General features: G+C 48.0%; 1 protein-coding gene across 2 annotated transcripts in view; it reads left to right on the forward strand.

The window, feature by feature from the left end:
- Positions 1-12,358, forward strand: part of LOC122918385 (carboxyl-terminal PDZ ligand of neuronal nitric oxide synthase protein-like) — a 262,893-nt gene that overhangs the window by 61,835 nt on the left and 188,700 nt on the right. For both annotated transcript variants that reach the window (XM_044266749.1, XM_044266750.1), the window contains exon 2: positions 12,252-12,323. In XM_044266749.1, coding sequence (XP_044122684.1) covers positions 12,252-12,323 — 72 coding nt within the window. The remainder of the gene's footprint in view (positions 1-12,251; positions 12,324-12,358) is intronic.

Consider the following 12,358-nt stretch of genomic DNA (forward strand, 5'->3'; position numbering starts at 1 on the left):
AGAAACCACTGCCTGATCTAAGCTCATGATTTACTCCTGTGCTTTCTTCTAAGAATTTTGTAGCTTTAACACTTAGATGTGTGATAGGTTTTGAGTTAGTTTTACACAACAGTGTGTGGTAAGAGTCCAATGTTATTCTTTTGTGTGTGGATATTTAGTTGTCCCAGCACTGTTGTTGACCATTTTTTTTTTTTTCCTCCAGTGAATTGTTTTGACACTCTTGTCAAAAATCGGTTGGCCATAAATTTAAGGATTTATTTCTGGACTCTCAGTTTCATTCCATTGATTTATGTGTCCAGCTTTATATCAGTACCACACTATACTGATTTCTGTAGTTATGTAGTGATTTCTGAAATTGGGAAGTCTGAGTCCTACAACTTTGTTTTTCTCCAAGATCATTTTGGTTATTATGCATCCCTTGGATTTCCACGTGAATTTTAGGATAGACTTGTCGATTTATGCAAGAAAAGCCAATTAGATTTTGTGATACTGTAATGCATTAAATATCAGTTTGGTCTCTGCTTCCTGACCCATACCTCCTAAAACCACTTAGAATCTCCTGAATGAGAAGCATGAGAAGAACATCTTTCATTGTTCTTGAGAAGCCTTTCTCAACCTTACCTTGAGTTGATATTAATGAGGTGAATCTTAGGGGGCCCCTAGAAGCTTCAGCATGGGGGCTGATTGTGAGAGAGATGCCGACCATGTAATTGGAAGGTTGGAAATTTGAGCCCCACTTTCTGACCTTAGGGGAAGGGGGAGAGGCAGGAGATTGAATTCAGTCTCAATGACCAGTGACTTAATTATGCCTGTTAGTGGACCCTCCATAAAACCCCTAAACAATGGGTTTGGAGAGCTCTTAAGTTGGTTAACACATTGAGATGTTGGAAGGGAGGCCTGCCCAGAGAGGCTTCCTAGAGCACTGTGCCCCTTCCCACATACCAGTGTCCCTCTTCATCTGGCTGTTCACTTGTATCCTTTGTAATAATTTGGTAGTAGTAACTAAGTGTTTCCCTGAGTTCTGTGAGCTGTTAAAGCAAATTATTGGACCTGTGAGGGGATCATAGGAATCCCTGACTTAGAGATGGTTGGGTGGTCAGAAGTATGGGAGGCTCAGGAGTTCCGACCAGCATCAGAAGTGGGGGGGGGGCAGTTTTGTGGGACTGAAATCTTAATCTGTGTGCATGTGCTAACTCTGGATACTGAGTGTCAGAATCGGATTAAGTTGTCGGGCACCCAGTTGGTGTTTGCAGAGAATCAGAGAATTAGTTGGTATGGAAAATCCACACTTTGGAAGTGCTAGTTTATAAATAGGTTTTATAGATATTAATGGAGAAATTGCATTGAATTTGTAGATCAGCTGGGGAGTGCTTCCATTTTCAATCTTCCAGTCCATGAACATGGGAAGTCTTCGTGCTGATTTAGGTCTTGAACTTTATGGAGATGTTGGTAAGCTTCAGTGTATAAGTCTTATGCTTCTCTTGTTTATTCCTAAGTATTTCTTTGGATGGTATTGTGCATGGAATTGTTTTCTTAATTGCATTTTTAAAAAAGATTTTATTTATAAGCCAGAGAGAGAGAACATGTGCATGTACAAGTGCAGGGAGCAGCAGCAGAGGGAGAAGCAGGCTCCCTGCTGAGCAGAGAGCCTGATGTGGGACTCAATCTTAGGACCCTGGGATTATGACCTGAGCCAAAGGCTGAGGCCCAACCACCTGGGTCACCCAGGTAGGCGTCCCTCTTAATTTCATTTTGACTCCTTCACTCAATCTGTGTGTGTGCGTGCGTGTGTGTGTATATGTGTATATTCCTTAGGATTTTTTTATCCAAGATCATATCATCTATGAGTAGGTAATCTGGCTATTTCTTTTCCAATCTGGATGCCTTTTATTTCTTTCCTTGCCTGATTGGCTGGCTAGAATTTCCAGATCATGTCGAATAGAAGTGATAAGGGCAGACCTCCTTGACCTGGTCCTGATCTTTAGGGAAAAACACTCACTCTTTCGCCATTAAGCATGATGTTAGCTGTGGGTTCATTACCCTTTATTAGATGGAGGAAGTTTCCTACCGTTCATAGTTTGTTGAGTATTTTCATCATGAAAGGGTATTAGATTTTATGAAATACTTCTTGTCTCTTGGATTGATTGAATGGCCTTTGATCTTTATTTTATTAAGTAATATGTTGACTGTCCTGTGTTCAGCCAACCTTATATTCTTGGGATAAATCACACTTGGCCACCGTGTATAATCCTTTTTATAGGTTGGTGGATTTGTCTTGCTAGTACTTTGTTGAGGATTTGGGACAGTTATTGTTAAAGGCAGAAGCATATATAGCCTGCTGTTACCATTCTTGCCACTAACAGTGTAGGAAGCATTCAATTCTAAAATCAGCCTCAAGGACTCAGAGGTATAATAGTAATCTGGAGCCTGTTCTCATTGCCATAAGACTTACACAGTAAATGATATATTTAATGGTTATTCTGAATCCTGAAGAAATGTATTCAGTTCTAGCTTACAGAATCTCCATTGTTGGGGCAGAGTATAATATATTTTAGGAAGATTCTACTCAAAACCATTCAAAATAGAGAAAAGTTGGGTATTTCCATGGGGTACCTCTAGTTGTCTGGAAATTTTGCTAGGTTGTAGGGTTTCATTCTGCGATGGTGGTAAATGATGGGTGGGTTAGAGATCTTGCCTCCCCGCCTCTGGGGAGGTCATGGCTCAGTCAGTTGGGAGGGAGATGTGGCAAAGTATTTACGTCAAAAGGCATCCACCCCCTGAGGTTCTGTGAGCCTGTGTGGTGGCCATTCCTGGTGCAGGGGTGGGGGTGTTTGTCAGCTGTCCATGTGGCCCAGTCACACTGTCTTTCCTGATGGTCACCCCTCCCCTTCTCACTCCTGTTTGCGCCTGAGGGACCAAGTTCTTGATTCCACCTTCCACTGACTCCATGACATGTTGGATCATCTTTTGCTTTGTCTGGTCATTAGTCTGTGAGAATCAAGAGGCAATTATTGTAAAGCTACAAATTCTGTGTCTTCAACGCCTTGTTGGCCCATAAAGCAAGGACATAATGACACAAAGAATATCCTGTCTTTATGGTTATATGGTATTTTATTTATAAAAGATTTTATTTGAGAGATATCAAGAGGGAGAGAGATCATAGAAGAAGGGGGAGAAGCAGACTCTCTGAGCAGAGAGCCTGATGCGGGGCTCGATCCCAGGACCCCGAGATCATGACCTGAGCTGAAGGCTGACGCTTTGCCAACTGAGCCGCTCAGGTGCGCCAGTTATGTGGTCTTTTAGAAACTATGGAACTTTCGTCTGTGTTATCTAATTTTGATTCCTAGGACACCCTGGACATTGAGGCAGTTCAGATACTGGCTATGTTCCAAGGAGAAGACCAAGGCTTGGAGAAATCAAACACTTAGACTTCAGCTGGTGCAGTATCCTGGTGCTGCCCTAAGGTGAATGGCTTTGTTCTTTGTGTGGAGAATTGGGACACTCCTTCCAGCATCGTCTGGAGGGTCTTTTGTGTTTCCGTAGTTGCATTCCCAAAGTCCTTGGAGGAATCTGAGAGTGAGCCCTTGTCCTTTTACCCTTGCCCTGCGGCGCTTCCTTGGTTGTTTTTGAGCTCGCGACCTTTTGGGTGCCTGTGCACAGGCCTCTTCATCCAGACCCACCGGAGTTCAATGTCGTGAACCAGGCCTTGGTGGGGCGCTGACTGTGCTCACCCCGCTGCTGTGTCCGGGGCGGGGGGTGCAGTAGCGAGATGCACGTTGATTCTGACCCCGCCACTCAGCTGGGATTTGGTTCTCTGAGGCCAGTTTTGCCTTCTGTAAAATGAATGTTTGGATCAAATGGCCCTTGATGGCCACTTTAGCTCTGTCCTTGGGGTCTGACTGTTCCTCTGATCTCGTGGTATTTTTGTTCATCTTCCCGTTCCTGGTTTACCTGGTTGTTTTATAGCTGGTGACTTAGTTATCCTGTAGCCTGGGTCCGGGTTTCGCTTGGCTGTCACCGTGTCTCCTCCCTCCCCGCGCCTTGTCCTTTTTAATCCCCCCAGAGGAGAAGTAACCCATGGGCCAAGGAAGCCTCCCAGATGGGCAGGGCAGAACGTGCTTCCTGGCCTCCGCCGCTCGCCCGCGAGCCAGATTTTCATGTGGCGCTGAGGCTTTCATTTGGGAGCTGGTGGTTGAAAGCGCAGAACATTTTTTTCTGTCTTACGGCTTTTTCTCTCCCCTTTGCCTAGATCCCTCAGATCCTTATAATAAAGAGAAATAATGAGGCCAACCCATCTAAGCTTTTGCTAATGGACTAAAAGAATCCAAAAGAGTCTCTCCATGGGCTTGCTGGTTGGTTCAGTTCGACCCGCTGTCCCTTTAGAGAGGCACATGGCATTAGCATAAAGACAAGTCACCATGATGATTTTGCACCCAGCCCGGTTCGTGTGAGGAGCAGGAAGGATTCTGCTGTGATCTCCGGCACATTCATCGGCCCCCGCTGAGCCCCTGATCAATAGTGACACAGTCACATCAGATGGCCCTCAAATAGTACTTCCTTTTTTGGATGGGCTGGGAGAGAGAGGAAGAAATATAAATGCCTCTTTCCTCTTAGACTACAAATAAATAAAGACGTGGTGTGCAGCTGCATTTCAAGCATTTTGGAAGCTTTTCTGGTTGAGTGTGTGTGTGTGTATAGGGAGAGGAGGGGTGGGGGGACCCTGCCCCTGAGGCTTCTGCCTCCTTGCTGTCAGGGTGAGTACCCTGGTAAATGTCTGTATGGGTACTTTGAACCCCCTGTGCTCCCCCACCCTGTGCATCTCCCACCTGGGGACCACAGAGCAGGCCTTAGAAGTGGGGTGGGTGACACCCCGAGGCGATGTTTTTCCTCCCCTCCCCCAGAGCAGTTAGTAGAAGGTCATTGGCTGAGTGTGTGCCCTGGAATCTGGGGCCGCTGCTGCCTGCCGTTAATGCTGCTTTGTTCGATGCTAAATGAGGTGAGAACTTTCACCCAGGTCACATTCATAATCCTGCTCGGTGGGGACACTCAGCTGTGCACCAGGAGCCGATTCTGAGGCCGCAGGAGAACTTTCCCGATGGAGAGGCGGCGCCAGCCTGGAGCGGGGCGTGGGGGCTGCTGGGCCCCGGCCCTGCCCCTGCCCTGGGCCACCTGTGCCTTGGGCAGGCCCCCTAACCAGTGTGGGCTGTGCTTGCCCCCTCCCGCACTCGGCAGATGCTTGAGTCTGACTCAGCCAGGCCCCGGTCTGAGGGCTGGGGAGACGCAGATGGGGATGGAGAGGGCAAGGTCCTGGCTCTCCAGGAGCTCCCACTCTCCTGGGGAAGGCCTACAATGACCTATAGCTGGGGCACAGCCCGTAACCGCAGACCATGTAAAATGCTGGGAAGGAAACCAAAGGGCGAATGGGAAAAAGAGCAATTTGAGCGGGTCTTGGTGGCGGACGTTTAGGAAGGCCTAGCAAGACACCCCGCGAGGTACTTTGTACACGATCCTCTTTAACTGTTCTTTTGTGACGGCTTCTTGAATGTGCTTCCTAAGGTTCATTTTGGAAGGGAGCTTTGCTTCTGTGATTCTAAGTTTTTATTTTTAAAAAGATTTGATTTGGCAGAGAGCACAAGCAGGGGAGAGGGGCAGAGGGAGAGGGAGAAGCAGACTCTCCAATGAGCAGGGGGCCTGCTATGCAGCTTGATCCCAGGACCCAGAGACCATGACCTGAGCCGAAGGCAAACAAGACAGATGCTTAACTGACTGAGCCACCCAGGCGCCCCTGATTCTAAGTTTTTAGAAGGTATCAGGATAGGATTGGTTAAAGGACTAGTTCAGACAGGCCCTCACTGGTGGTTTCTAGATTCCTGCAGGGTATCAAACTGCTTGGGCGTGTTTTTGAAAAGAGGACACAGTAGGGCCAGGAAACCAGGGGGTGGGGGGGATTTTGGAAGGTAGGCAGGGGGACAGAACAGAAGCCAAGCTGAGTTGGGACCCGAAAGGAGAGTGTTGGCCCAGATGCAGGCAAGGAGGCCAGAAGCTGGGAGATCTCGCCCTTCCTGTGCGTTCTGCTCTCTGCTTTGGGCCTCCTTGTCCTTCTCTGACAGGAGTGGCTTCCTCCTCAATCTCATGTTGCATTTGCCATGGGCTGAGGCTGTTTAACTGAGTGGTTTTCAGAAGATAAGAGCTGGGAAGGCAGAATGTAGAGACCTTTACATTGTACCCCTTTACAGAGGCCCTTTTCCTTTTGCTCCCTGAAAATGTGGCCCCGTGGCCTTTCCCCATGGCCTTGCCTGTGCTGGCTGGGCAGTAGGGCTTCAATAGCTCTTTGACGCAAGATTTAGCTGTTCTCCTTGGGAGAGTGTTCGCTTTCGTTCTCCATGATGGTGGATGTGGCTGGTCCTAAATCCCTTACCTGCCACTCCTGGTTGGACAGCTGCCGCCTTCTCCTGGGCTCCTTGGACTCTCCCATGTACATGTGTTGTTCGGAGGTCACCCGCGGACCCTGCTTGGGTTGACATCCAGAGGTCTCCCTGCAGCGCCCCCTTCTGTTGGGGATTTGTGCCCCCCACTTTCCGGTTGCTCTGGCTCTCCCATCTTTGGCGTCCAGACTGCCCAGGCTGTCTGTCTGGGCTCCTGGGCCCCAGCTCCAGCCAGTGGTTCTGTGCAAATGACACAAACCGAGCCTCGTGTAGGGCAGTCGCCTCCTTTCAGGGATGATTCCCTGCCAAGCCCTGCCTGTTCTTGTTCTCTCTCCAGTGCCTTCAAGCTTATTTTTATGACTTCAAGTAACAGACTTCATGTTTTAGGGTTACAGAAAAGTGGGGAGGCAAGGACAGAGTTCCCATATACCCTTTACTGCCTCCACACCGCCATGCGCCCTCCCCCCTGTACACGCATGGTTTTTCCTCTTAGCATCTTGCATTAGGGGGGTGCTTTTGGGATGTTTGAGTCAATACTGATACGTTACACGTTAAGATTAATTAACATGCTAGTTGGTTTTTCAGCTCAGTCCTTGTACACTCTCTGCAAAGTTTTTTGTTTCTTTCTTTTTTTTTTTTTTTTAATAATCTTGCCCAGACTTCCTATTTATTGCTTGTCGGAGGCCTCGTCTGGTGGTACAGTTCCTCCAGCATTATCGGAGGCAGGATCACCTGATATTTATTTTTGACACAAAATCAGTTTTGTGTGTGTGATCCTTTTTTTTCTTGGTGTCTGGAAACAGTTGGCAGAAACCTTGTAAACTAAAGGGCGCTCCTGAAGAAGGTGATGGCACAGCGTCTAGCCAGTCCACGGCGGCTGTCAGGTCTCACGGCTGTTTAGTGTCGTGGGTCGTGCCCCAGGAGACCCAGGAGACCCTGCGCACCAAGCAGTCTATCAGTGTCTCTTGGAGTTAATCTCCTGAACGTGGAAACGAGAAAATGAATGTAATTTTGGGAGGTATTAATCTAGCACCAGGGCTGAGGTCGTCTAGAAACTCACAAAAAATATCTGAAGTCCTACGGGTTAACCTTGTTTGCAGCCGCCTCTTGCTTATCTGGAAGATGAAGCCGCAGATAAAACCAACACAGGTGATCGCGTATCTTGATTGCCCGCTACAAATTGCATCTTCCTTCTAGGCTCCCCGCCCCCCCACCCCCGGATGCTCATGAACAAGAAGTAGGCCTGGATATTTTAAAACCCCTTTATTCTCTCTTTAAGCTGCGTGGTAGATGTTCTGAATAGCAGCCCTGTGAGGTGCCCCCCAGCAGGGAATCCTACAGAATCCTAACCGAAGTCCTCCCCAGTGCCAGGCGGCTGAGCGTCGGCCGGCAGGAAGGGCTGATGTACTTCACGTCCTGGTAAGCCGGGAGCTGCGGTGCTGCCGGAAGAGCATCCGGCTTGGGTCCAGCTCAGATGCTGGCATGGAAATTAGGGAAGTTCCTGGAGTCACAGTGAGGGGATCGCACAGCCGGGAAGGCTGACGGGAGGAAGGGGGCCGTGGCCTCTGACGTCGGAACAACAGTCAGAGGCCAGGGCTCAGGCCTCTCCTGCCCCTTCTCGGAGCACGGGGGCTGGGTGTGCTCCTTCTGGGAGGATTCCGGTCAGGTGGACGTGAGTCGCCAGTGACAAGGAAGTCCTGTATGTGGCCATGTGTCAGTGCTCTGCAAGGGATCTGGGGGGCCTTGCCGGAGGCCTCCGTAGGAGGGCAGCGGGAGCTGTGCTGAGGGCTCTGGTGGGCCTCTTCCTAGCAGTTGGCAGCAGGTGTGTGGGGGGTCTTAGGGTGAAGCAAGTGGGTTTGCCCTGGAGAGTGCTCACTCTGACGCCTCGTGGGGAGCAGTTTGGAGGGGCTCTGGGGACAGTGGAGGGGACACTGCGCAGATGAAGCCAGGAGGAAGGGTTCTGTGGAATGAGGTAGCGGCAGTGTGGGAGGGGGGGGGAGGAGCTCATTCCAGGGTGACCCCCCCCCCAGGTTTTAGGCTTGAATAACCCGACTAGTGGGTATTGTGGGGGCTGTTAATCACACCTAGGAGAAACCTAGGTGAGGCGCTCAGTGCAGGGGGTGGGGAGGAGAAAGAACACGAGTTTCCCTTCTGGAGACGACTGCTTTGATTTTCAGGCATTTAGATGTTCTGGAGACAGCCTGCTTCTGCTGTCACAGGAGCCTCGACACCCGTGTCTTGCAGGAGAGGCAGATAAAGGGGATGCCATCTCTCAGCAAGAACCCATCATGGTGCATCAGCCTTTGGCTGAAGGCAGGCTTTTGCCCGATGGCTACAGGAGGTGACAGAAGTGCGGATCTTGAAAGGTTGTTAGCTCAGCAGGTAGATGAGGTCCAGGCCTGGGAGCCAACTTCCCAAAGTAGCGTGGGAAGGTCCTGTCCCGTTTGCCCTAGAAATGATGGCGATTAAAAGGAAACCCAACGTATGGTTCTGGTCCACACCCCGGCACAAGCTAGAGAGTCACACTAACAATGTGAGTCACAACGCAGAACCATGGTACCAGGGGAGCAGGGGAGGGTCACAGAGCCCACTCCTTGGGGCAAAACTAGGCTGGAAGCCAACACTGCCGTACGTGCAAGTATGGCCTCAGGACCTCCATGTCAAGCATGAAGCGTGAGCACCTCCACAACGGACTCCAGTCCATCAGGGTCTCGATCTTGAGACAGAGCAAGTGCAGGACCCAGTCCAAGCCCAGACCCACCTGCTCCAAATTTCAGAAAGAACCTTCCTTTCCTGTGACCACAGGAAACAGGGGATGACTGTCCTCTTAGCTCTATTAATGCGGTCTTTGCTTAGGTTGACTTCTAAGTTATTTGGGGGCTGTTCATTCCTAGGACATCCCCCAGGCCATTTTCTATCATTTGAATGTCAAAAGGGAAGGTGGACCCAATAGGTCAGTATGGGTGTGTGAGAAAGATATCTCTTGCTTAAAAAATGTCCTCCCTCTTGGGGCACCTGGGTGGCTCAGTGGGTTAAAGCCTCTGCCTTCAGCTCAGGTCATGATCCCAGGGTCCTGGGATCGAGCCCCGCATTGGGCTCTCTGCTTGGCAGGGAGCCTGCTTCCTCCTCTCTCTCTGCCTGCCTCTCTGCCTACCTGTGATCTCTGTCTGTCAAATAAATAATAATAAAAAAAAATCTTTAAAAAAAATGTCCTCCCTCTTTTTTTTTTAAAATTTTTTATTTTTTATAAACATATATTTTTATCCCCAGGGGTACAGGTCTGTGAATCGCCAGGTTTACACACTTCACAGCACTCACCAAAGCACATACCCTCCCCAATGTCCATAACCCCACCCCCCTTCTCCCAACCCCCCTCCCCCCAGCAGCCCTCAGTTTGTTTTGTGAGATTAAGAGTCACTTATGGTTTGTCTCCCTCCGAATCCCATCTTGTTTCATTTATTCTTCTCCTACCCACTTAAGCCCCCATGTTGCATCACCACTTCCTCATATCAGGGAGATCATATGATAGTTGTCTTTCTCTGCTTGACTTATTTCACTAAGCACGATACGCTCTAGTTCCATCCATGTTGTTGCAAATGGCAAGATTTCATTTCTTTTGATGGCGGCATAGTATTCCATTGTATATATATATACCACATCTTCTTTATCCATTCATCTGTTGATGGACATCTAGGTTCTTTCCATAGTTTGGCTATTGTGGACATTGCTGCTATAAACATTTGGGTGCACGTGCCCCTTCGGATCACTACGTTTGTATCTTTAGGGTAAATACCCAGTAGTGCAATTGCTGGGTCATAGGGCAGTTCTATTTTCAACATTTTGAGGAACCTCCATGCTGTTTTCCAGAGTGGTTGGACCAGCTTGCATTCCCACCAACAGTGTAGGAGGGTTTCCCTTTCTCCGCATCCTCGCCAGCATCTGTCATTTCCTGACCTGTTGATTTTAGCCATTCTGACTGGTGTGAGGTGATATCTCATTGTGGTTTTAATTTGTATTTCCCTGATGCCGAGTGATATGGAGCACTTTTTCATGTGTCTGTTGGCCATCTGGATGTCTTCTTTGCAGAAATGTCTGTTCATGTCCTCTGCCCATTTCTTCATTGGATTATTTGTTCTTTGGGTGTTGAGTTTGCTAAGTTCTTTATAGATTTTGGACACTAGTCCTTTATCTGATATGTCATTTGCAAATATCTTCTCCCATTCTGTCAGTTGTCTTTTGATTTTGTTAACTGTTTTCTTTGCTGTGCAAAAGCTTTTGATCTTGATGAAATCCCAATAGTTCATTTTTGCCCTTGCTTCCCTTGCCTTTGGCGATGTTCCTAGGAAGATGTTGCTGCGGCTGAGGTCGAAGAGGTTGCTGCCTGTGTTCTCCTGAAGGATTTTGATGGATTCCTTTCTCACATTGAGGTCCTTCATCCACTTTGAGTCTATTTTTGTGTGTGGTGTAAGGAAATGGTCCAATTTCATTTTTCTGCATGTGGCTGTCCAATTTTCCCAACACCATTTATTGAAGAGGCTGTCTTTTTTCCATTGGACATTCTTTCCTGCTTTGTCGAAGATTAGTTGACCATAGAGTTGAGGGTCTATTTATGCGCTCTCTATTCTGTTCCATTAATCTATGTGTCTGTTTTTGTGCCACTACCATGCTGTCTTGATGATGACAGCTTTGTAATAGAGCTTGAAGTCCGGAATTGTGATGCCACCAACTCTTGACTTGTTTCCTCCTACTGAGGAAGGATCTCAAGATATTTCTGTACTTCTGATCTAGCAATCCTACTCATCCAAGTCCAGCCTACAGAGCGCCTGGGTGAGCTCTGGGGTCTGTAGATGATGGGGTCGTGGACTCAATGTGGTTACTAGTGAGAGGGGAGGTGTCTACCAGTCAGTGAGCCTTCACGGGTAATGTGGTGACAAAAATGCCCAAGTTGTATTTAGAGTAAAAAAAAAAAAACAAAAAAAACCCCAAAAAACCCACCCCAAAACCCAACATGCAGAACAATATGAAGAGTATGCCTTTTTTACATAAAACAGATTGCTTTGTGTCTGTGAATGTATCTGTCCATCAGCACACACAGAGATGAATGTTAAACTATCAAGGGGTGTGGGGTGAGGGCTTTATTCTTTTGCTCTGTGTATTTCTGCTTTATTTGAATAGTGTACTGGGAGAAAGTATCCGTATATTAAACATTAACCTGAATGTCATTGGGTCTTAAAAATAACTCAAAAGTTTTAGATTAAAAAATTGTTACAGAAGATTATGTTTTTAAATAAAATATAATTAGAGTGTTCCTTTCCTCTAATTGGGAACTTAGTCAAGTGTCTGAGGTCTGTGTAACATTCAGGGTTAACTCACTGAAGTGCCATTCATTGAAAAAAAGCATATATTCCTCATTTTTTTGTGGAGGGGGGGACTTTAATATAAGTAAAGCGTATTTGTGTAGGAGATTTATACCTTCTCTCGTTGGATCTTTCCCGAAATGCCATTTTACCAATGAGGCCAGGCAAAGTACCTCACCCCAAAGACAGTGGTAGGAGGTTGATTACAGGTCTTTCTGGTTTAGGAGGCTGCTCGGTGGGACACTGGGATCTGTTTCACTTCTGATCAAGAGCGGGGTGGGAGAGGAAGCAGGGCTTTCTTGTTCAGGGGCTTTTTATAACTTTAGGAGTCATCCCCGAACAAGACACCCCTTTGGCTCTTTCCTCCTTTGCAAAATAGGGAGCTCAGCTGGATGTCCTTCTGCTAACCTTCTGTGACTGGGGACCCTTGCTATCCTCTTCTCACCGAGTGCTTGCTTCCTTCCTGCAGTACGTCGGAAGCCTGGATGTGCCGAGGCCCAACAGCCGAGTGGAGATCGTGGCTGCCATGCGCCGGATCCGGGTGAGTGGCTGGAGAGGGGCTGTGAGGGGTCAGAG

This window comes from Neovison vison, chromosome 10, assembly GCF_020171115.1.
Source record: "Neovison vison isolate M4711 chromosome 10, ASM_NN_V1, whole genome shotgun sequence".
NCBI classification, from domain to species: Eukaryota; Metazoa; Chordata; class Mammalia; order Carnivora; family Mustelidae; genus Neogale; species Neogale vison.